Here is a 25,889-nt window from a genome sequence, read left to right as displayed (position 1 = left end):
GGTTGCAGCGTGTGGCAGTGGTGGCTCATTATGAAAGAGCCACAGCACAGAATATCACTCGAAGCGGCCCATGGGCCCACTCAACATAATGTTGTTATTAACTCATTGACCCACTTAACATGAGACAAGACATTACCGAAACCGCAACATGAGCAACAGTTGGAGCCTTAAATGATACCATAGGCTAGTAGTTTGCTTTAACAACCCTTGCAGAAACCTGTCCCGGCCCCATGATGACCTAAATTTACAATAGTAAACCCAACTACCGCGTGTGTGTAGACTCCTACTCGCTCATAATTTCGGCAAAAGTCCTTGCACCAGCAGTCGCCATGGGATATTTAAAACCGCCAATGTTCATGCTGATCATATTTCTGTATTTTTTCGGCCATGGTAGAGCCGGTCCTGCCCATAAGCACAATATATGCGTATGTATGTATGTACACCCGCAGGAAAAAAGTGATGAAATAGCGCCTGCACTTAACACCAACCCCAATGACGAGAAGTACTTGAACTACAAGGTGGGGAAGAGCGTACATACTACGGCCTCTGAAGTGTATTTAACACCTTTTATGACCTCTCTTCAAAAGTCATGGATGCTGCTTAACCACGTTGGTAGTCACTTGTTGTTTCGTCACTTTTTCCTGCGGGTGTACATAAACCTACGTACACAGGTGGGTATATGTACAGCGCGATGTCAAAAGTCATCGTGCGTTGCGACACCGCACCGTACGGTGATATATGACCTAGAACTATACATACAAATACTGATAAGTAATTTTCTACAGCTCGAATAATATACTGCCAAGAATAATAGAGTTTTTTGTTTTATTTTTTTGTTTTCCTTCTCGGCGAACCGAACTCGCACGTAAATGGATAGAACGCTTAAAGCATTCGTTCAATTGAAAATAAAGACATGGGGTGAAGGTATTATAATAGAAAGCACGGCCCTCCCACCAACGCATATACCATTGATTCCAACAAAAAGAAAAGAAAAAAGGGGGGAAGAAAGAAGAAAGAAAAGAGGAAAAGGGCATCAAACGTGGGCATAAAAAGAAGAAAAGTAAGGCAAAGTAAGGTCCGAGGAGTTGAAGTATGAAAACATAGAAAATCGTGATCGTACAAACAAAATAGAGCGTGTCGAAAATTACTAAATTATTCTTTCATCCAACTCTGATCCCTGCGTCCTGCACACAAGTTTCCTCCCCACTCATTTCGTTATTCGCTACCCGCAGCAGCATTGAAAGCATAGGGATTTCAAATAATAAGGAAAAGAATAAAGATAAAAGAAGTCGCAAACCAACTCTACCACACTCTAGAAGTTATAACGACCAAGTACAGTAAACGAAATGAAGATATAGAAACACAAGAAAGAAAAATCCCATATAAAAATCCCAAATCAAAAATTTTGCATAACCCGGGTAAACAAAATACAGAGTAAGGTGCTGGGAAAGGCTTTTAGAAACTTCCACTGGCAGTCATCACTTGTTGAAACTCCCTTATGTCTTTATCAACTTCTTCAAACGCTTCCATAGCTTTGTCCGCAACCTCATTCCTATTCCAGAGAATCCTAGATTTCCAAATGGCATCCATCATCGCAGCGTTAACTTGTTCGAGTTGTTCAACGGAGTACCCAGATGTACTTTCAGATAACCGGTGATGTATATTATCGATCCTCTCGTTATCCAGGATAAGCTTTGGGGCTTTCGGTGCTGGCAGCTCAAATATTGGTGGTGCTGTAAAACTACCGAACTGCGAGCCCTGCGATAAACTGCCTGCTTGTGATTCGATAGAAAATCGGGGTGTTGATTGTGACGCTAGAGACTGACTACTGTTGAGGTCTGAAGAGGAAGAGGCAACAACTAAAAAGCCCAATTAGAAAAAAAAGGTCCATATTTTTTAGGAAGATAAACCTACTTTGTGTATCAGGTAATTGTGAGTCGTTTTGTTCAGGATTTGGGAAAACTGGCTCTAAGTTTGGGTTGATGAAGCTATTGCTGTTTTGTGTGCCATTGCTGTTTGAGTGGTTGGTCGATCTCTGTTGTGCCCCATCACTTGTTCTCTGCCCGGAGGTTGTTGACGACGCGTAGTTGAGTACCATATTACTACCGCTACCGCCAATACCATTATTGAATGGAGTTAATCCCACGGAAGCTCCACTTGCAGCGGACATCTGAGTTAACTGCGTTGCTGCCCTGTTTGACCCACTTTGTTGACTCGGGAAGGGCACCCACGACGAGTCCATGTCCAGACGCGGGTCCATCCGCGAGTGTGGTGTCGCGGGCACATTTGCGTGGTCATGGCTTTGTAACTCGTTTTCAGGATTTGAGGATGGTATGGTTCCATCTTCAAGGGCACCATTTGAGTTGAAAGAGCCCCCATTGCTTGGACTCTCATGAGAATTTGCCTTGGACTTTGCGGGACTTCCGTTACTTGGACGATTAGCAGATGATGCTACCTTCTCGGCGGCTTCACGAGCGTCCTCTAATGCCTTGGCCTTCCGTTCACGTTTCGCCCGAATTTCGGCCCTTTTCTTTTGTTCTCGCCGGAACATGTCCTCGCATTGTAAGATAAAGCCAGCATCCATTTCAACATCGGCAACAAAGACCTCGGCATTCGTGAGCATCTCATTAGCTTTCATCTTTCGCTCTTTGTCGCCACTTATATCTGCATCGTATCGTATATGCTCCAGATCTTGAAGGAACTGTTTAGTAGTACAATAAAACCCGTTTGATAACCTTTCCTCGATAACATCGATGTCCAAATTGTAATATGTCTTATTAGCCACTGTGTCTTGGACTCTGAGTTGCTCATCAGTATCGTCAAAGAAGATTCTGTAACGCTCTTGTGCTGGTGGAGGTGGGATATCAGAGGCTATAATCTCGACATCGGGCGGGGGAGGGGGGTCCAGAAGATGTTTGATGAGATCATATTCAATGACTGGTTTCTTAAAACGGCGGTATCTCTGTTTGATAGACTCCATCATTGGGTTAAGCCTAATTTTAAGCCAGTTCTTGATCTGCCGATCCTTCTGCTCTTGCGCTTTGATTTCCTCCTTTGTCATTTCGCGGGGTGGAGGTGGCGCTACTTTTTCAAGCACTTCCAAAACCCTTTTTTTGCGATTGTTGGCATCGGGCGGGAAGTCTGTAGGTGCCTTGCGAATATGCGAGATCACGTTATCGAAATACTGGAATCGTGCATCCTGCATAGTACCGTTAATAACCTACGTATATAGGCTTTAAAATACCGAGAACAAACCTTATCGGGCTTCCCAAGTTCAAAGCGATCCTTTCGCGAGTATCCAAAAAACTCTGTGAGCATTTGGGAAGACAGGGCCTTAACCTCTTGTTCGGTTATTCCAAGAAAAAGGATAGGCTCATTGGCAGGTATACTCTGTAGTAAGCCTCTAAATGTAGCTAGGGCATGGTCAGACAGCGATGAGTACCACATATCGATTTCAGGAACGAAAATAACACTAGGTTTCCGCCGTTTTACTTCAACGAATAACTGAACGATAGCAGCCTCCATTGACCTCGTTGCATCACCCATTAAAGTTGCAAGGTCGAATGACTGAACATGAACTTTTTCTAAGTGGTGCAAAATCGCAGCAGCGATATAATGTTGGCCCATACCCGCAGGCCCATGGATCAATAACCTTGGGCGGAAGACCCGAGCAGTTTCAAAATCCGACATCATTTTTTCACGTTCAAAGCCTCCATCTATACCCATGTCATCTTCTAGCAGCGCCTCTTCAAAAACAGACAAGCGCTTCCTGTCAGGTAGAATCAACTGAAGAGCGTCTTTGATGGAATCAAGTTGGGAGGAAAGCAATGGCTCGATATGCCTTGGTAATGGCGATGCACCCGAAGATGATGACCGCTCGGAAGAAGGCACCATATCTAGGAAAATTAGAGATGTTCTGTAAGTATATGGGCACAAGTTACTCACTTTTCAAGGATACCATGAAATCTCTGGCCAAAACCTTGATACTGTGTGCATCAACCTTCAACTTCTCCGGTGTCATGTAGATCTGAGGATATGTTCTTTGTACGGCATTCAACGCAGCTTCTGTACACAATGCTCTGAGATCGGCACCACCATATCCCTTCGTTAATTCTGCCAATTGATCCTTAAATGCATTCTCCAACGGTGGCTCCCATCCCTTTGTGTGTATATCAATGATCTTTCTTCTTGCCTCGGTTGCAGGAAGCGGGAAGTAGAACTCCCTGTCAAATCTACCAGGTCTTCTTAAGGCTGGATCAATCGCATCTGGTCTATTGGTTGCTCCGATGACCACAACTTGGCCTCTACCGTCCATGCCGTCCATAAGAGCAAGCAACGTTGAAACAATTGAAGCATGGATCTGTTCTTGTTTACTCGAACGGACAGGGGCAAGACCTATATATACAGTGAGATACCACATCATGAAACAAAAAGGGGCGAAAATATACCATCGATTTCATCAAAAAAGATGATACTTGGCTGATTGTTCTTGGCCTCTTCAAACAACAATCTCAACTGCCTTTCGGCTTCACCGACCCATTTGCTTAAACAGTCGGCACCTTTTCTCATGTAGAAAGTAACTTTTCTGCTCTCCGAACTACAGCTAGCAGCCAAAGCCCTCGCCATCAATGTTTTACCAGTGCCTGGAGGTCCATAAAATAACACACCACGAGGTGGGGTCATGTTCTTTGCAGCGAAAATTTCCGGGTAAGAAAGAGGTAATTGGACCATCTCCTTAAGTTGGTGGATCTTGTCGTCTAGACCACCAACGCTATCAAAAGTAATATCCGTAGCAACACCTAACGGGTCCGCATCTGCAAGCGTTTGTTTCGCCGGCTTTGTAACCTTTCCAAGGTTTGCCGGTGTCCCTTGGAGTGCGTCCATATTGTGTGTCTGAGCTATCGAAGGGAGTAGTCCTGGGCCTGCAGCAGTTGTGGGAGTCATGCCCATTCCTCCGCCAATACCAGGCATTCCTCCAGCACCACTAGGTTTTTGCATTCTTTCATCGTCTGAGCTATCAGAGTCAATATCGAGAGGCAAATTGCTGAATTTTCCTGGTCGACCAAACAAGGGCACAGGCCCACTCCCACCACCAAATGGGCCAAACGTATCGAAAAGAGATTTTCCTGGAGCAGCAGCAGCTCCAGTACGTCTCCTTGAGGGAGTTGATGCGCCCCCTTCAGGCTCGTCAAATAATATCCCGGCTTCTGGCCGCATGATCCGATAGTCAACAGGTTGAGCTCGTCTTCTAAGAGTCCTGTCAGGAGCTTCGCCCCCAGACGGCCCAGATCCTCTGGTTGCCCTCCGCCGTTTAGGTGAGGGCCTTAGTTCTTCGAGTTCTTCCGCCGCCTCCAACTGTTCAGCCTGGCTCACTTGTTCATGATCCGAGGAATCTAGTCGTCGCTTGCTTCTTAGTTGAGAAGCTGCTTGCTCTGGCCGCTTCCCTTGACTTCTTCCACGTCGTGTGTTGTTCGCCTCGGAATAGTCTTCATCATCTTGGGCTATAAATGCCTGCGTTGATCTTGGTGCCTTTGGTGAGCCTGCGTCTGAAGACAATTCCTCATCGCCGCTCCCTTCCTCTTCCCGGTACTCGTCTTCGTCACTTTCACCCCCGGCCTTCCGGCTACCCCCGCGAGTACTTTTCCTCAACCGTCCAAGACGTTTCCCACCCTTGGACGGAGAATCTTTGTGGCTCCGCTTATCAGCACTCATGGTCAATGCTCGCTCTCTGTCTGCGGCTGATCTCGTTGTCCGTGGGGAGATTGTGGAGTCACGAAGCCCGCTTCCACCGATACTTCTAGTGCGGGTTCGTTTACTAGGTAGGACGTCTTCGTCCTCGTCTGCCTCGTGGCCTGCATCGAGATCTCCTTGCACGCTTTCCTCGTCTCCAGGCGCATCTAAATCTTCTTCGGCCTCGATGGTATCTGTAGCGGGGACCTCCACAGTAACTTCCGCTGGTACACTCTGATCGTGATTATCTATGGCGTTTGAACCGTAACTTCCATGAACCGCTGCTGTTGATAATATTGAATCCTCCTCTTCCCTTTTGTAATCGCCGTTACTGGATATATGGGTTGCAGATGTTTCCAATGAAGTCTCACCCTCTTCCAAGATAACTGCTTCGTGGCCAAGGACTTCTGTGTGTTTTCCCGAGTTGACAAATGGCTCATTGTCATGTCCTAGTCGACTGCTTCTTCTTGTTGTAAGAGCGGTACCAGTAGGAGGCCCAACGCTACCCCCACGGGTGCCCGTCGTCTTTGTAGGTGCTTTACCAGAAGTAGTTGGACGCGTCTGTGCGTTTGCTGAAGCAGCCCTGGTAGACCTCCTAGGGGGAGGATTTGAGGCCTCATGTTTCGGTCCAACTTGAGCCGGACCTACTCTTAGCTTGATGACTAGTTTTTTCGTAGGTGGAGCTTCTGTTCTGACATTTTTTCTTGAATTTTTTGGTTTTATTGCCTGCTGGTCCTCATCGTCGTCCTCAATCTCGTCCACACGCTCGACTTCCTCTGAATCGTCTTCGGCATAGTTGGTAGCCTTGGACTTCCTTGCTTTGCGTACTGGCCGCCCAGATAGACCAACCTCTACTGGTTCATCATCCTCATCGATGGACTCCCCGTCATCATCAGAGATCTCGTCGTCATCGTCCTCCTCATCATCATCATAGGTGTCCTGTCTTCTCCTGCCACTGGATGTATTCTTCTTGCCCTTGCCAGTAGGCTTCGATTTACGACTAGTCGCTTTCGGAGATGGAGCATCATTGAAGTTCTCGTCGTCGGAATCTGACGCGAGAGGGTCGTCTTTAATACGCTTCCGTTTGCGCGCCGAAGCAGCTGCCGCACCACGAACCGGCATTTAGAGCGATCTGCGGGAGTGACGAGTTCCTGGGAAGGATGGCCAAGAGTTAGTGCTATAGATTGTAAATATTTCCGACTTATACAAGATGTAAGACGGAGAGAGAGAATAGCCGAAGCAGATAGGTACGAGGAAGAGAGAGTGCGTGTGTGGAAGGGGGGTTGTGGAGAGCAGTAGTAGTTGAGGGGGAGAGAGGGTAGGTGAAAGGACAGCTAGAAATAAAACGTGATATACGGATGAGCTATAGAGAGCAAGGACCTCAACATACTTGATAATTAAAGATTTTTTTTTTTAAATCTGACACGATGCCTTAACCAGGCGAACGATCGCAGTTCTGATTGAAATGCACGTTTTTGAGGGCGCGAGGGAGAGCAGCGACAGTGGCAGTAATAATATCGATAGCGGGATCTGGAGAGCGAGTATCTATGATGTAGGTACTGTGTATTTTGTTCAGCGACGAAGGGATCCGTGACTGAAGTGCGCTGAACACTGTACCAAAGGACAACAGAGGGAGGAATAGTAAGTCCAGAAAGAAAAGGCGTGAGAAGAAAAAAAAAAGAGAAAAAGGAAGGAAGAAATTGAATGCCTTGGGCGCCGGCAGTGTCGGTTTACAAACAGAGAGAAAAGAAAAGCGCGGGAGATCAATCTGATTATCAAGAATCAAGATCGCGGGGGTCGACGCGTGAAGAGTGGCGAGACGAGACACGACAGGACAAGGGAGGAAGCCGCGCGACGCAACTGGGCTTTGCTGGGGAATGGTGTAAAGGGGAACGAAAACAACAGTTTAAATCGAATCAACCAAGCTCGAATATTCTTAATGGGAAAAAGACTCCCGCATACCACAAACCTGACACTGACACTTGGAATCCAATCGCGTGAGTAAAGATTTGGGTGGGGAATGATTATTTTGGGGGACAACGAAAATGATGCGGCTAGTAAGGTCTACAACCTCAGAATGAGTCCCTTTCTAGAATTCTTTTTTTCTCTAACATTCTTTCGCGAAGGTTCCTGCTAACTTAATTGTTAGATATTTACATGTAAACGTAGACACCAAAAGTTACCAAGTAGAGTACACTACGTACCGCTACTCACTGCGAGTAATCAGGTGCCTTGCACTAGCCATGTTTGGAGTAGCCCATTGGCATTGTCTCCCAGCCTCACCTTGGCATCCTCGACAATTCACTTCACCTCATTAAATTGAATTATCTACGCATTAAGGCCTAATATTCTTCCTATCTTAGATGAATAGCTCAATCAATGGTCAAACCGGGTCATATTCTTAGGGCGTCCCAACATTCCAAGCAGTGCCTCCTATATATCCTAATACGGTAAGAAATAATTCATCTTTTACAACACCGCGCGACAAACAATTGTCAGCTACCCTAGAAACAGCAATACTGTTTTCATCAGAGTTTACATGTATTTAACCTGGCTATAAGCTACATGTAGTTACTGCTTCTCCTAGTATAAGAGTATGTAAAAGGCCCTCACTTGATCAAGTAAATTCTATAAACCTCCTCCAAACCCCTCATCTCAATTGCTACCCGTAAATAATACCCAAACACCCGAGTGATATGCCGTGAGTAAGTACTGCCAAGCGAGTAACCCAGAGGTCACTGGCTAGCTAACAAGGGTGGCAATAAACCCGCCTCAGAAAAGAAAAAAAAAAAAAAAAAAAAACCTAGGCATCTTAAAAAGCTTAAATTTTCGGTAACACACCTTTATCGGGACCTGCAGCCGCAGACGTGTTCGAAATTTACCGGGCGACAGGCACCAATGCTCTAGCTTCGAGGCTTGTGTTTATTCGCTTGTCGACTCTACATGTACTCTAAATCGTTGCTTCTCCACGCCACTGACGTTCATTACAGGGTCACGTGCAATCTCCATAGATAACACAAACTGCGAATTGAGTGTGAGATTCTTGGTGACTACGTGTATCTAAACTAGTACATATAGTTACTTCGATGAGATAGCGAACAAAATCTACATCAATGAAAGCAAAAATCATTAGTCCTAAACACCCACAAAACCAGTGCGTAGAATAAAACTCCCTTCGTTCGTTTACGTACGGTGCCAACTATCCGGGCAATAAACAAACATAAAACGTGCCGTACAAAATAGTGCGTAGTGAAAAATGTGAAAACCGACCCCCTAGCCCCAAGCAAGAAAAATCGTAGTCATGAGCCCATTTAAAAAGTATCGAGAACCGAAAAAATCAGCTATGCAGGGCGGTTATGATCTGCTCAAGAGCAGAAGATTTTACCAATTCCATTCTCCCACCCCCACCTCTGGTATTAACCCTTTTTTCCTCGTCCGCTTTGATCCCCTTCATAACTATGCCAAGTTTCTCTACCCACTTTTTCCTTGCTAAAAGTCTTTGGCGTACACTACTGTTTGCTACAGCCCGCTTTAGGACGCAAATCGAAGTGTTGAGGACTTCTAACTGTGGGGTATTCGCGGCCGCAAGCTTCATAGTATCGATGACATCTAGAATTATAGTAAAAACATCTCTTGGAATAGTAGCATGACCAGCCACTGTTTTTTTCGCAGGTCTCTGAGGTGGTTTTGCGAGTATTACGACTGCGTAAGATGATTGTGAAATGTTGTGAATTATATTGACCGCAAGGGTAAGGTTCCGGGTGGCAGCAGTGACGGACTTTTGTGCTTGTTTAAGGGATGTTTCGATATTGGAGAGGAGTGCCGCCATAGCGACTTCGTTCTTGACGACTCTAACTGCACATTCTCTTGAATATCTGGTTACGATATCTATAAATGAGTGGTTAGTACTGACCACAAACTCTTGGTTTATGATTACATACCCAACTGCATAACACCTCTTCCATAGCCCGCAGGTGATTTGACTAACTCCAGTCCCCTTTTTTCCCTTTCGCACAATCGGTCATTATCCGCCACCTGGGATAATATAGCTTTTTGAACCCTTCGCCGCGCAATTCTCACTCTTGCATTTGATGCCTCTCGCACTTTATATCCCCTCCACACACTTTGGATCATGACCACCTCTCTAAATATTTTCCTTAATCTAACCAGCCAGGCAAACTTCCTCCAACTTCTTTGAATCAGAATTGTCGCATCACGCCTTTCAATAATTCTCCGGAAATTACGTTGGAGAATTATTGTTTGGGTCTTCAAGGCTATGAACCGCTCCCTCTCCTGCCGTGCTATGACATAGGATCGGCGAAGACGTTGAACATTGAGTGTCGCCCATCTCAACTCAAGAAAATTTAATCGGCCCATGAGACCCGCCCTATATGCCTTGAATTGCTGCTGGATAACGCATGCCGCTCGAATTTTGTTCTCGCACCTTTGACGTACCAGTAAACCCCTAGCAATAGTTTGAACATTGACTATTGCGTTTCGTGTATGGTAGAAGTCCCGACGAGGGATTTGGACCGCAACTTGATTCCTCCACCATTTTTGAATCATAATAGTTGCACTTCTCAAGATCAGATATTCTGTCCGAATTTCCCGCTGAGCAAGTTGGTTTAACCACCACTCTTCGAGTGTCCTTAAGGCATTCCTTTGCTGCTCTAGTTTTTTTCTCAATAACAAACCTCTGGCGACAGCCTGGAAACTCATCATTGCCTCCTTGGCAATACCGATCCTATCCTGAAATCTAGATTCCCTTATTTCTCTCCATGTTCTTTGGCATATGGCAATTGCTGCTATCTGTTTTTTAAATACCATACGCGTAAGAGCACCACGCATAATAGACTGGACTTTCGTCATGCCATTAATAAGTCTCTTTATCTGAAGATGAAGGTATTGTCGGTAAGCCCGTTGGATGATAATTGCAGCATTCGTAACCCTACTTCGTGTATTGGCAACTATAGCGCACTCGTGAGCGAGAATGAGAAGGGCGATCCGTTTATGAGAAGTATGGCGAAAAGCATGAGATCGATAGGCCCTTTGGATTGCCACTGCCGCCCGTTCCTTTACTGACCATTGGAACAGTCTCGAGCACAGATAGGCTAATCCAGCTATAATAAAATCCTCGTCAAATACTCTCTCGTTTTTCTCTGAATTGGCAAACAACCCAGCTATAAAAAAAAAATGGCCAAGCCGATCAGCATTATGTAGTTAGAGATATCCTTTTTGCGGATCTTACCAAAGTACGAGCTGCATCCAAGTGCCTTCAGCTTCTCCTCCAACGTTGCGCTTTTCCCTCTCCTTATATTCACTGGAAAAAATTGCTCGTACTCTTCCACAATCTTGGCAAACACCTTCCCGTCCGAAAAACTTGTCGTAAGGTTTTCAACACATAAACCATGTAATTCCGCAACAGAACTTGCCCATTTGTACAGTAGCTGCGCGTAGTTAGTCGGTTCCTCCATGTCCTCATCCTCACCGCTCGAAAGACGCTTTGACCTATACTGGAGCCTTCTGGTTTCTTTTTTCACTTCCCCCCAATCCACTAATAGCTCTAGCCCCCATTTACTAACAACTCCCCATAACAGTCCAACCGTTTTCTCGCGGAACCCATCAATGATCTCTTTTGCTGTAACATTGCGCGGGTTCCCCCCGACGGATTCAAGGGCAGCTAGGGCTAATAAAACATTATGTAACTTGTGGGTTTTTGTGGCCGCAGGGAGCTTCAAGTTGGAAGATAAGGGTAATTGATGAATACTCTTTAGTGCATTTTCTGAGTCTGGTGGAGGCTGGGGATAGATTAAGAGCTCGACAATTCGACAAAGACGTACACCATCACGCATATCTACTGCCAGGTTCGATATTTCGTACTCATACTCTTCTAACGGGTGTTGCGATGTTTCAGGGAGGTAATTAAGGTGACTTAATGGTCTTAGAATATCTCCTATCGATGGCAGAAGCAGCCTTGACAAGGACTGGAGGATTGATACCGAGGATTTATGCGGCGACGACTATAAAATAATTAAAAATAGCTCTAAGCGAATATAGGGTTTACTAAGGGATTGCGTGCCTTTTTAAATAACTTTAAGCTTCCAAGCGCACCTTGAGATTTTCCTTTGTCCATCAACAACACAAGTAACAAACTCCTCAGCAAACTTTTCCTTAATAACCATGCTGGGCTCCCCCAATCCTCGTTATCTCCATGCGAACTGGCCATGGCACCCCTCGCCCTAGCTGTTTCAACGGGCGGACATGCCAACACATCTTCACATTTCACAAGATACCGTTCTAAGAACACCTCGGCGAGCTTTCTCTTTTCTGTAGCGCTCTTGTATGGGTCCGGAAACATCTCCCTTCCAATTACGACTTCCAACCCCGGGATCAAAGCCGATAGACTATAACAATCGAAGAAAAGGGCCATGAAATTTTTGCGTATGGCAATGTCTTCTGCCCACCCCCAGCCTTGACCTTTGTGGCCGATACCCACCCCTCCAAATTTCGCTGCTGAACTCTTTTCGAGGATATCTTTTGGCACAGATAGAGCCCCATAAAGAAGACTAGCCTGTAGACGCTTGAAAAGCAACGGAAATGGAGGTTCTGAGTATATTCGCACAAAGTCTTTCCGTACTGTAAGTTCATGAGGTGGAGTAGTAGAGTCAGATAGAATAGAGTTTAAGAGTTGAGAAACTGAAGATTCTTGTGCCATAAGCCACGACTCCTCATACATTTCAGCTCTACGCAAATCCTCTTGTAATACTGGATTTAGCCGTTGCCTAGACTGTTTGCCACCTAAGATTTGGAAAGGGGCCCCGGGTTGAAGAATATCCATTGGGAGTGAAAATGGCGCCAATTCGGCCTCCTCTTCTTTCGTCAAAGAAGGCGGTGTTGGTAGGAGTTGCATGCCAAGCCTCCGACGCTTAAGAAGTCGGAGTTTATCTGATCTAGTATGCGAAGAGTTTCCAGACCCTGCTGTGGATGGTGTAGAGCTAGATGTGAAAGAAACATCATCATCCAGTATCATTGACTCGCTGCTCCGTTTTAAGGATTCCCGTGCGAATCGTTGTGGCCCCCTGGAAGCAGGCGGTCTCATGTTTCCGATACTAGTATTGATATTTGCTTGTTTGGTTTCCTTTTCGCCCCCACTAGAAGTTCTCCCCGCGTTCTTATCAAAGCTCCACGCAGCAGGAAATTTTCCAGGAGGAATGTTTTCCTTCCCTCCCGAATTCCCACGACGGGCAACATCAGCCCCCGGTTGGTGAAGACCACGCGACGAAGCGTGAAGCGGCATTCGTCTTGGAGGTACATACAAAGACTCCTTCTCGACCGGCGCAACTTCGGTATTTGACTTCGCCTGGGAACTTGAGGAACCCCTCGCCTTATCACCAAGCATGGACTTATCATTTTCCTGCCAAGACCTTGCTGATGATACAACTGATGGACTAACAACCGGAACTTCCTGCTCATTTTGAACCTGGGATCTCATCGCCGCAAGCATTGTACTAACCCTACGTCGATTTTTGGTTTCAATCTTTTTTGCCATTCCAGTTCCTATCCTTCTTGGTTGTTGATGCAATCCTTGTCCTCTTATCTGCTGCTGCGGCGGCTGCAAGGCTTGAATGACATCAATGTGGAAATTGTTCTCTGTAGATACTCTTTGAGGAAGGGGTCTTTCTGGTGCCTTTTCTGGGAGAGCTCTCTCTGGCGCTCGATCGATAACTCTCTCTGGAGCTCTCTCGGACTTTTCTAGCGCTGTCTGACGTCGTCCGTTCTGATTTTGGTTTTGGTCCTGCTTCTGTACCCCTGTCATCCGTCTCGGGGGCTCGTGCAGCCCAGACTTTCGAACTTTGGTTGCTCTTTTTGGAAAAAGCTGGAAATCATCAGGTAGAGCTCTGGTGTAATCAAGGTCTTCATCGTCATCATCGTCATTGTCAGAAGCTACTAGCGGGAAGGAAGTCTGCAGCTGTTGTTGATTCCCTCCTGGGAAAGAACGGATAGGACATGGGGTTTCGTTGGCAAGGTGGGTTATTTCGTCCATCTTGAATTGTGGTGGTTGAACGCGAGTGACAGGGTAAACGAAGTGTTGGAAACAGTGAAAGCTGAGATTATGTTGCTGGGGCAACAAATAGGCTTGGCAACGTATGTTTTACTTTAGGCAGTCAGGCCCAATCAAAATCCATCTGTTTAACCACAAATGGCAGATATCTAATAATTGATTCTCCCATCGTACATTACACTACCTTCCTTCTAGGTTAACTACATGTATGCAAATACATAGACCAGCTTGCCCATCAGCGAGCGCTGCCCATCAGCGAGCGTCCACCAAACTTTGGTGGGTGGCAACCGTTGCATCCTGGGGGTAGCGGGGGCAGCGCTCGCTGATGGGCAAGCTGTAGTAGTTGGAAATTAACATTTTGCTACTACGTATCGTGTATATACAGCGGTACATGTACTTTATTGACGTTATTGTCTGCACATGTGTCAAACGCACTAATACATGGAATGTACATGTATTTACGCATATTCTTATGCCTACACTTATGTATATACATTGGTTATAGCTACATGTACATGTACTGACAATCGATAAATCATGGAAAGAAAAAAAGAAATATAGGCCATGCTTTGGTGTTGCTTAAATCCAAGTATTTTTCGAATCAAAACAGTACTACATACAGAGACAAAACCTAAAGGAGGCTGCACATAGAACCCCAGTGGGCCCTAAATTCTGGAGTAAAAATGCGATTCAACAGGGGATAAAAGACGGGAAATTAAAGCACAACTATCCCCCTTTCTCCTTCGATCGCGCTCTCCAGGAGCTGAATTCGCTAATTTACTGATCATCCAGTCAACTGTATATCTCTTCCTGTTTTTTCCCCACTAAATATTTCCGAATGAGAAAGGAAAAATGAAATCAATGAAAAAACCCACCCCCAGAGCCTTTGCAACTATCACACCCAAACCTAGGAGTAAAGAAAACAAACAAATAAAACACCGAAGGAAACAAATATGGAAACAGCAAGAAGAGAAAACAATCATGTACTCATTAACAGTCGCTGAATGCATGACGAAAGTAAAACGCCCCATATCGTAACAATTCCCTATGTAAGTCTCACGCCCCCAGCCTTCGTCTTCGACCTCTGTTTCCTCCTTCAGGTCGCTGGGATAGAACGTCTCTCAACTGCGGGTCGTCTTTATCTTTATCCATGTGATGAACTCGCACATGCCTACAAAACCTCATGTTAGAAAATCAAATTCAAGAATTCAAGAGGTTGTTTAGAATACCGTTGTAGATTATCTGGTCTTGGATACTTGTGTTCCCTATCGGGACAAAACGGACAGACGTATCCGGGTGAATCGTGAACTAATCCATGGCGGATCATTTCATTCTTTCTTTTAAACCCCTTCCCACCTTCTGCCCTTGTACAGCCCTTTACAGGACAGTAGTGGGGTCTAGCGGACGAGTGTACATTGGCATGAGAGCTAAAAATGTCAGTACAGTGAACTATGTATTGGTATATTTTGGCTTACTTCAATAGGTACTGTGTTTGAAAAGGTTGAGCTTTGCAACCTTGATATTCGCACTTGAAAACGCCAGCAGATAATGCTCCTTGATTTCCAGCTGGCATTCCTGCACGGTTCCTGGGACTTGTTACAGTCTCATCAGAGCTGGCCATTGTTTCTCCTGTACTTGGGCCCGACGGCGGTGTGTGTTCTGAATAGTATTCGAATGCTGAATCTCTTCGCCCAGTTATCGTTGATGGCATATTATGCTGCTGCGCAAAAAAGTTGGCCCCTCCACTGGGAGGTGGTGAACTCATGATACCTGGAAGCTCACGTCCAAAGTTTGGGCCAAAGGAGTTTGGATTTCCGTTGCTACTTGCATCTTTTATAGGTGGATAGGGAGACTGGTAGTGCTGATGGTGCGGGGGGTAATATTCCTGGCTCAAGAGAATCTGTCTCTGCTGTAATGAGAGGTGATGCATAGGCGGGCGAGGGTTTCCGTCAGGGCCGTATCCGTGGGCTGCCTGTGCAGGAGGGGGGAGTCCAGGTGATTGGGCGGCTTGAGCCGATCTGTTAGAAGGCGCGACACTCACATGGGACGACACGGTTGGATAAACCGTTCTAGCATTTGGGGCCATACGATTGTTGTTAGCCCATGTGGTTTGCTGTTGCTGAGAAGACTCCTTCTCAGCAATATCTGCAAGAACATGGATTGACGATACTGGTGGTAAAGTCGTGTGCCTCCCATCGCCTCCAGGAAGACTATTTGGCGGCGAGCTTGCCGAAGGGGTATTCATTATTGAGGGGAGAGAAGGAGAGGAATTGGGTAACGGTAATTTGAGATGTTGACCGGGAGGTGACTGGGCATGAGGCGTTGGTGCCCATGACCCACCACTCGTGGACGTGGGGAAAATGGCCGGAAGCGATGCTCCTGATGAAAAGGGCTGTTGATCTTTACCAGCCGCCCCCGCAAGAGCCATGAGATTATTCACCGCTGCTTCGGAAGAAGGTGCTTCAACCTCCATGGCATTGCTATCCTTTCTTCCCATAGAGGTATCGCCATCATTTGTTCCATCATTCTCCTTCTTGAGCTTTTGTTCCCCATTCACGGACCCTCCATTGGGACCTTCATCAATATCCATTGCATCAGCATCCGAAGTCAGCTGTTCCATTTCGTTAGCCTTCTTCTTGTCTTTCTTGTCCTCTTCCTTTTTCTCCTCCTCCTTGTCGTTATTCTCTCCACCACTCCCATTAGCTCCATTCCCTTTCTCTTTACCCCCATCTCCGGAATTTCCTTTTCGTTCATCGCCGCCCCCTCCTTCTCCTCCTCCATCGCCACCTTTAGTTGCGCCGCCATCGGTTGAGTTTCCTTCGCCATTATCCATGTTTCCGTTGCCATTTACACCTTCATCGGATTGTTGTCTGCTCATACTCCTGCTATCATTATCACCGTCACCCCCACCTGGCCTGTCATGATCCCCATTCTCTGTCTCCATTTCTGTTTCCGTAGATTCGCTCCCACTGAGCCAAAATAATGGACTCTCACCGGCCCTAAGTGCAATTTGAGGTTGATCGGGTGCGAGGAAACTAATAAGGACGGCGTCTCCCCGTGATGCGCGTGGAATTCCCCTCGGCCGCGGACTTGAAGCGGCCACTGTAGAATCCTGTGATACAATGGAATCGCGGCGCTCACCCTGGTTATAATTATCAGGGAAAAGCTGCGGGTGAGCCTGCTCAAGTACTGGAGAAGACGTAGTGGACACGGTGGGGGTGGAACAGTTAGAGTCCACCGGCCCAGGATCGTAAAGATGGGAATTCAGCGTAGTTATCTTGTCTATAGCCTCGTTTTGGATTGGGGGTCGTTGAGAGGGCGTCAACGGTAGGCCCTCGGGGGTTTGTCTTTTGCTTTTTGGATTTGGGGGCGGGACTGGCGAGACGCAAGTTAATTGATGTAGTGCCTCTGGGGGTGGTGTTGAGGAATTGGGATTCGATGGAGCGGCAGATTTTTGAGGATTTGAAGGGATAGGGAAGTCCTTTGGTCGCTGCTCTGTCCCAAGTCTGAGAGATTTTAGCGCATGCTCTAACCTGTAGTTGGCATGCGACTGCTCAATGTATTGCCCTTCACCAATGCTTTTTTTATCTGCTGGTTTCTTATACTTGGGTTTAGATTTGATGGGGTCTAGGCCGCTAATGGATCCGTCCTTCGAACCGTGGGTTAGGCACCCTGCGGCTGAATTGTCTATCCTAATCAGATTCTGCAAGATCTCATTCTTATTTCGCATATCCTGGGTGACGGGGGTTCACTTACCCCAGGTTTGAGTAAAGAGGCAACAAATTTGTTTAAAATTATCCTTTTGAAATTGAATGTCAAAATCCGAATTTACTTTCCTAAAGCTAATGCCAGCCTTGAAGCGACGGTCGTGGATGTCGTTTATTTTTGGCAGTAGTTGCACAGAGAAAGGAGGGGAATCGAATGGTGCTGAATCAAGACCTATGCAGGCGACGAAGAGAAAAGGGTAGATACCGAGGTCAGCTTTATCCGATCAAAATTGGTGGGGGAATCGAGGAAACTCGCAATAAAGGACGCGCACAATAGGAGAGGGGATCGAAAGGGAAAAAGAAAAAGGCAATAAATTTGAATGAGAAAATAAAAGACAAGGTAGAGGCACAAAGTTATGAGCATAAGAAGTGGCAACACGATCAAGTTAAGATACAGAGATGCAGCAGGATAACCGACGTGGTTCCATTCATTTAGGACCTAAAGTTGATGGATTCAACCTCGAGAGTGGTGAGATGCGGCTCATGCTGAGGCTCTGAACCAAGCACAGAGCCCCACAAAGCACGACCAACCGTGCTCCGTCCCAACCGGAATCCACGAACAATAACGACGACCAAGTACACTTTTTAGCCGTTACAGCGGAGGTTTCTCCAAAAATGAAGAAATGCGACAAGTAATAATAGCAAACGAGTCAAACTGACGAAACTTGCAAACACACTCACAAATTGACGTATTCAACGACTGATGACGCCGAACAGCACACAGCATAATAACCTTTCCAGAAGCAACGAACTTTCAATTAGCCAATGCGGGCCACAGTTATCGTAGCTTTTTTCGATTTTCCTAATCGTTTAATTCTCAACAGCAATTTTCGTTATACGATCCTGCGTCGAGCCAAAAACTTTTTGTTTTTGGATGTGATGATGACGATTATGATGAGGCTGAGAGGCTGAAAGGAGGGGAGGGATGACGGGAGGATGATAGCGTCGCTGCAACGGTTGTGTTGTGGGTAAAAGAGCCTCGAAGAATAACAGGGGGAGGGCTTGGGACTAATCAAGAGATATAGCAGGGCAACTCAAAACAGAGAAGAGAGTATTTTAGTAGTAGTAGTGGTAGTAATGGACGTAGTAATGGCAGTAATGGAGAATGGTAGTAATGGCAGTAATGGTAGCAGTTGTAGCAGTAGTTGAAACAAAGACCTAGAATGGCAGTCTGCTCGTAGTTGAAGAAGGTGAAGATAGAAGGTAGAGAGAGAAAGGAGAGAGAAAATGTAAAAGGGAGTGGCAGGACAGACGGATCGTAAGTTGAGGGGTGGAGGGCTAAGTTCGCGACCTCTTGAAGTACTTCTTGCTTAGCGGGATTTTGGAGGCTCAAGGCGACGAGACCTTAACTTGTACGCTATTGAAGTCTAGGGACTAGCGTCACAACCATACGTTAGGTCGGCTCTCCAGCAGCCAATAGTCGGGTGATCAGCCAGCTCTAGAAAGGGGAGTGTGTCTATCCCTTCCTTCCTTTGTCGCAGATGTGAATTCGATCAGCTCTATTCTTTCACTCACTAGTTATGTTGTATGCTTTCCTTCCTCCACTTCTTCCTCCCACTCCCTTACTTCTCGTACTTTTCCTTTCCTTTCCTTTGTAAAGATATAATATGTATCAAATTGAGATTGAGTGGTCGAGGTCCTGTTTATAGACAGGATGTTTCCCGGAGAAATACAGCACAAAAAGAAAAAGAAAAAAAAGGGCGGCTGACAATCAAGATTATTCTGTTACTACTAAGTATGTTGAATACTAGGTAGATCTAGCCACGTCCAGCATAACTCTCTGGGTCCGAGCTCCACATATAGTGAGTGCTGAGTGGGACAGCCAGGCAAGTAAGAATAATATTGGATTTCCTTCCTCTGTACTATGTATGGATAAGATATGGTTGGTTCAAGCGTGATAGGAGGAGGAAGAAGGCGGCTGATTAGAGGTAGATGGGCAGATGGACTATAGACCACGACGGGAGCTGTAAGGTTCCGTAACCGGGACCGATGTTTCCGGGTTCGGGTCGGCGTTCTGTAAGTATAAGAAATGGTCCGAATTGTGAGCCGGGAGTAAAGGAATGGTGAAGACAAAGATGAGAGGGTGAGTGATATGTAAAAGAATTATTTACAACGTAAGTAAGTGGGTACTTGTGCGAAGAACTACCCACAACTTTCCTCACTGCAGCTACCTTGATGTGGAGGTGGGGGAGCGGATGTCAGTTGGAGGCTCCGAACGATCTGGCGTGTTTGCGGCTTCAAATTCTCGGCAAGGATCATTTACTTTGCGATGCTGCACAGGGCGGGCAAGGGGGATCGAGCTCGAGGCTGCTCAACAAGAATGAACATGGACATGAATACCTATCTGACACAACCGGACGTGAAGGAAGGTCCGGCTCTAGGAAAAGAGCCGCGCTGCAGCAACGAGCCTGTATGTCGCAGGCTCAAAAAGCAGATATTGACCAGGGTCGAGAATGCAGCAAGGATGGGGGCGGTTGAGATGAGGATTAGCTCGGAAAACAGCTGAAGTGGGATTGGATGATTTCGTTACAAGTTGAACCAGGGAAGAAAACGATATTCTATATACTATATCTATCTCTACTTGGTCACTGTACATATATGCACCTTATAGTTTCCTCTAATGATCTAGACAAGTGCTACTCAAGACGTATCATGAGGTTTGTATTCTTCAATATCGGAAGTACTAGGTAGTCTAGTAGTATTAGGCATGTATGTCAGCCCGCGTATGTGCACCCCCCAAAGCCTTACTCCACGCCTTCCAGCAGCGTTAGTGCGGCGAAAAATGAGGGGCTCTTATGGGGCTCTTATGCTCCGAATGCTTGGCCTGTCGCTACACAGAAACAACATCGCCACCGTCGATATTACAGTACCCGTCTCATCACTTCGTAACTTTGTGAAGTCTCGAATCCCAAGTATCGGCACATGTGCGTGCGTGTATGTACTTTATGGTGGACTTCGGAAATCACCAAAACCATCAAATAAGTAATATTCGAATACAGTAACTGATTAATTACCCATAACGTTAGAGTAATTGGTCTTTATCCATATTTCTCTCATACTCGACGTCGTTAACGACTTGATTAACAGGAAAGAAAAAAAAAGTCTTGTAAGAGGACCGGCATAGCCCCCGGCAAAACACAATTAGGTTGTGAAACTTTAAACGAGGTGCACAGTAAACCGGCCCCGCCCAGGCCTACAAAATTTACTTCCAAGTGTTCATATAACTTAACAAACACGATTGCTGGTACTGTTAGTAAAGTGTGCAATTTATAATCCCCTATGCTCACCAAAAATTGCCTTCGTTCAAGTACTTGCTCTTTATGAATTTGATTTGTGTGTGTGAGGGAAAGGCTCAAAGGCGCCTAAGGAGTGGAACCGAGTTCGAAGATGAGTGGATTCCTCTCACCATGCACAACTTCCCCCTTCTTACTTAATCCTCACAGAGCTTCTAAGGGTTACAGTTCCTTGTCAAGGTGCTATGCATGACGTGCAATCTACCCAAGTTACAGCACAGGGAATCATAATCCTCCCCGATCGGTTTTGGAGCCGGGCAAACATTTGCAGCTCGCGGGACCGCTCCTCTCCAATTCAAACCATCCAAGAAGCTTAATCTAAGTGGTCTTTATTTCAAAGTCCGATATTTATAGGGGTTCCTTCTACTCTACATACGACCTGATTCCTGCTCTACAGAAATCAGCCTCTAGCTCAGTGTATCTACCAGTACAGTTCAGATGGTTCAAATGCTGCCATACTGCCCGTTTTGAGTGTTTGAAGTTACTGATGAGTACCTACATGCATGTTTCACTCGGCATCCAGAATAGTGACAGATATGGTGTGCGGCACGAGCCTCTGGCTCTACTGTAGAGTAGAGCAGGAACCACGCTAGAGCACTCTGAGACATGATACGAAGGTTTGTGTAACTTTTATTATTTAGCGGCTCATATGTGGAGTAGGTACATACATGGATTTGACAAGTCTGGACCACGACAGAACGACGTGAGATAAACTCGCTGTACAGTCACTCACGGGGTGAAGGCGGATCCTGTCTATTGAGGCCAATAAAAGAGTTAGGTTTTGGACGCCAAGGGCAAATTACTGCAAACAGAACCATCAGACAGGATCCGCCGTCAGTAGGTGAGCGACTGTACCACGAGTTTCTGCTTTTTAACACCCTAAACAAATATGGGGGACGCTCGAGAGATGCGGTACTTTAGCAAAAATGAGAACTTGAATCGTGGGGGGGGGGGTGAGGCACGATGTGAGAGCCTCAAGCGTTCGACGCCGACTTGCATACATGAGCCGCTTTTAAGCCGCCTTGCCGAACGAGGGCTGGCATCCCTGTCTTGGTTGCTGATGCTGTAGCCTCATGTTGCCGCAAAAAACATTCCAACGGTAATTTACATCTAGAGTACATAGAGTACCTACATGTAGGCAAAATGTCGAGAGGTTGATGCTCATCAAGTAATCCCACGATCTAATCATGATACAGTAGCCGCCTCAATCCAGGCGGGGGAAAGATGAAGACCCATGGCCATCATAGTGTACTCTACTAACGTATGTATATTTTAGAAGAGCTTTTTATAGATATATTCACCCTACTACTCGTCTATTCATAGCGTTTGTGAACACCACCGCTATTGCATGCCATACAAAAAGGTTGTCTTGGCTATTTTTTGTGTGTATGTAATGCCGGTTGTGTTCACAAACGCTGTGAAAACACGAGTAATATGATCTGAATAGTGCAATTTGGTTTGCAGCTAGCCGAGGGGAGTTTCACGCTGTGTAGGTCGTTGCCTACTCCGAATCAATCATTGACAATCAACCCAAGGTACTTGCGTCTAGGATAAAGAACCAGAACATGCAAATGCCTAGTTTGTATGGTAGCTCAGCGCCACTCCATACAAATAATCCCTGCTTTCTCACTTGCATGTTCTGGTTCTTTTTCCCTGACGCGAGTACGCCAGGTCTGCATACTACCGAAATCCGGAATTTCTTGAGCGGATCTGACTCAATATGATCATTTTTATGTCGATGCCGCTCGTACAACTTAGATTGACTACTCGCCGGATTTTAAAGTCTGTCCGGTTTGGTACCTGATGTTGTGGTTGCAACGCGCTAGTAAGCTGTTATTTACCCCCGGCAGTCAGGCATAATTGAAATTCATCCAATTAACCACACATGGCAGGCATGATAGGAGTGGACAGCTCTGCACGCCTTCTCAATTACATACAACTTAAACTGGCAACGTGGGGAATTGCTTTATCTTCAAAGTTTCTCCTATCATACCTTCCTTTTGTAGCTGGTCCGACGAACCCCGACCACTAGGTCACCGAATATACACACTTGCAATTGTCAAACCGTAAATCGCACAACTTTTAGAACTTGCGGGAAGCAGTCGTTGATGTCCCAATCAATATGGTATCCCATAGTCCGTTAAAGCTGCCTATTGATTCGGGCGGCGTATTTTCAGCTGTGGCTTGTGTCTGGATCACACACATATTCGGCTGCCACCCTTCCTCTTTTAGTAATTATAATATTCTGTCAAATAGACAGCATCTAAGCACCGGATTATGGGATACATGTATCCAGTAGCAGAATAACACGGGACTACGGTATTACTACTACGGTATAATAGTTAGCATTCGGATTTAAGTCAGAGGTTCTATAAATGAACTCCGTGTCTATTACATCCAATTTTTATACTGCAGGTACATGTCCTCTAATGATGCTCTGGGGACCTAGATTGACGATATGTGTGTGTGGTCATGATCTGGCTCCGCGTGCGCGTACCTACATGTACATATTTATGTATACAACGTTGATCATGATAGACCGATATCGGGAATAAACTGAGGAACTTGTGCCCTCTGACTTGCTAGATCTCCAATAAAAAGTTGTACCTAATTATAAAACGCCATATCAAGCTAGGGTGAGGTTGCGAAATCGAGGCTCAAAAGAAGGTTTCAAATGCCCAGAGATCTACCTGTCGTAATTCTCAGCCCATTTTTAAGCGAAGAGGCCAAACACAGCCACGTCGATCAGGTACATCAGAGCACGATAAGTACATGTAATGTACCTACAACTCAACTTCTTGGTCGTGATAATTACTTATCCGGGTATAGATTCTTTAAGAGACCAAGAATCTGGTACTGATATATAATAATGTAAAGCCTACAATATCTAGTTTCATACGAATATGTATGCATCCAAATCACACATGCTAGTACACACTGATCTAGAGTACCTACAGGTAAGGAGCAGCTCTGCAGCTACATGTAGCTGTATGGTACAGGGTCGGGAGAAGTTGAGGCTCATGAGTAACAACAGCATCACTCACTTTCTGCACATAATCGTGTGACGTACGTGGCACACGTACTTTTATGACCTTTATACCCTACAGTTCATATGTCCATGTGTCCGGCAATGGACGGATACAAAATGCTCGATCCGTTTAAGCGCCTTTGAGGCAAATTATCTTGCAGCGAGGGTAGGTTAATAACAATATGAGTGTGGACCTGATCTAGGTGCTGTAGCATGCTCGTTACTAGTCCTCTTTCTATCGGTATTGAAGCAATGTCTACTACTTAATGGGTTGCACGGACTTAAGTAATACATATAAATTTCGTAAAGTTTCAGCCTTGATCTATTCGGTTCTCAGTGGTACATGTGTAGGTACTTTTAGCTGTACCTACACACCCTCGATTATAATATCTTTTTAATCTTCTGTACCATCCCTGATCTGAGGATTAGGCGCTATGCCTCATCCAGTCTTCAATTAAAGTAACGTACAACCTTCCTAATGTATTGACTTGCCACTTTCAGGTACTAATCCCGGCGTACTCTGGAGAAAATCCGTCTTGGTTTGGTTTAGTTGACCAGAATTTCAGAAAGGCTAAACTCATCGATATCTAAAATATTTGATGGTAGAGTACATGTACATATTATAAAGCTGTGACCACAAAGCTTGGTATGCCTACATACACGATCTATATTTCATCTCATCGATCGTGAGGATCAACCATTTCTTGTATCATCTGCAAATTATTCGGCATCCCCCCAAAGGATTAGTGGCTCTTAAAGTCTTTTAACCTGTGTACATGTACGTACTACGTAGTTGGGCGCTCGGGTTCAGGATCCAGAGATACATGTAGTATATATATACTGCACGCGTGACGGAGTCAGGGGGTTGAGAAATCCATCAGTGAAATAATTGGCCATGGGGCTACTTAAATATTAATGCCACCACATTTCAATGAGATTCCCGGTCAGCTGGAGGATCGCCTGTTGAAAAATCATGTGTCGGAGGTACATGTATATATGCACACATATCTCTCCACCTCGTAGGTTTAGGGGGACAGCACACTATCCTGAAATGGCCCGAATATCCGAATATTTGAATTTCTTAGAACATGCGCCGTGTGACTATCAATAGCTACATGTACATATTATATTATGAGTTGATCTTATCTATCATTAGATAGCAATGGTTGCATAATGCAGATCTCCTTCTGCTGCTAGAGTACATGTACTCTAGCTGGATCTACAATTAGCCCAATCTTAAAAGTCTACACACTTCGCATGCATTATATACATATATGCAGCTATATATATATTATAGGTCGAAACTCTTCCTATAATTTTGATTCGGGCCCAAATCTTCTAGCTATAATATTGAACATCCAAGCTGAAACACATGTACAAACATGTACAGCCACTCTGCAAAAGTGTTCGTGATTCCGATTTCGGAGTGAGACATTTCTCCATATGTAACCGCAGTGGACCATCAAGAACCCCCCAAGAGAAGACTTTCCCAGTGACCAATGGCGCCCAAATTAATGAAGAATAAGATCAATGACCTATCTTCTTTTTATATATAGTCACAAACTATATTATATATTTTTCGTTGTTTTGAATCTCAACTTTAATAACATCAGTATAACGGGTGCGCCACTCTGCGCACTGACATTAAAACTATATCACGAACACTTTTGCTGAGTGGCTGTACTTCGCAGATTATTACATGTAGTATTATACCACACTCTGTAAAGTCCTAGACATGGGAATGCCATGCATGCAGAAGGTAATGTAACAATTTTTAGTGCATGTGCGGCCAGTATTAACGCATATACTACATGTTATACTTATATATAACATTTCAGGGACCTATATCTAATACACACAGTCCACAGATACATTGCAGGCCTATATCCAAATTTATCAACCTATAGTAGATCTATTAACTCCATAAGCTTCGAGAGTTGACAAAGCAAATTCCCCCAAGAATCGGTTGGATCCCCGGACACTCTTTGCAATTTGTGTTGCACTTCTTT

At 45.4% G+C, this 25,889-nt stretch overlaps 3 protein-coding genes across 3 annotated transcripts; all 3 read right to left on the bottom strand.

Moving 5' to 3' along the window:
- Nucleotides 1-1,455: 1,455 nt before the first annotated feature.
- On the bottom strand, nt 1,456-6,852 carry LAJ45_00789 (uncharacterized protein; the record flags this gene model as incomplete). Its single annotated transcript, XM_046110388.1, has 5 exons — nt 1,456-1,859; nt 1,915-3,199; nt 3,256-3,896; nt 3,946-4,395; nt 4,449-6,852. The coding sequence occupies 5 exons, from the start codon at nt 6,850-6,852 to the stop codon at nt 1,456-1,458; spliced, it is 5,184 nt and encodes a 1,727-aa protein (XP_045977081.1).
- A 2,215-nt stretch (nt 6,853-9,067) lies between these two features.
- Nucleotides 9,068-13,774, bottom strand: LAJ45_00788 (uncharacterized protein; the record flags this gene model as incomplete). The annotated part of the gene is made up of 4 exons (XM_046110387.1): nt 9,068-9,618; nt 9,672-10,910; nt 10,979-11,750; nt 11,810-13,774. The coding sequence occupies 4 exons, from the start codon at nt 13,772-13,774 to the stop codon at nt 9,068-9,070; spliced, it is 4,527 nt and encodes a 1,508-aa protein (XP_045977080.1).
- A 1,074-nt stretch (nt 13,775-14,848) lies between these two features.
- On the bottom strand, nt 14,849-18,286 carry LAJ45_00787 (uncharacterized protein; the record flags this gene model as incomplete). The annotated part of the gene is made up of 7 exons (XM_046110386.1): nt 14,849-14,963; nt 15,022-15,219; nt 15,268-15,799; nt 15,881-17,298; nt 17,398-17,479; nt 17,549-17,731; nt 18,241-18,286. 7 exons carry the CDS (start codon nt 18,284-18,286, stop codon nt 14,849-14,851), a joined length of 2,574 nt encoding a protein of 857 aa, XP_045977079.1.
- Nucleotides 18,287-25,889: the final 7,603 nt, after the last annotated feature.

This window comes from Morchella importuna (assembly GCF_003444635.1).
Source record: "Morchella importuna strain M04M26 chromosome Unknown Morimp01GS001, whole genome shotgun sequence".
Classification (NCBI taxonomy): domain Eukaryota; kingdom Fungi; phylum Ascomycota; class Pezizomycetes; order Pezizales; family Morchellaceae; genus Morchella; species Morchella importuna.
The sequence above is the reverse complement of the archived record's forward strand: the minus strand, read 5'-3'. Positions and strand labels throughout refer to the sequence as shown.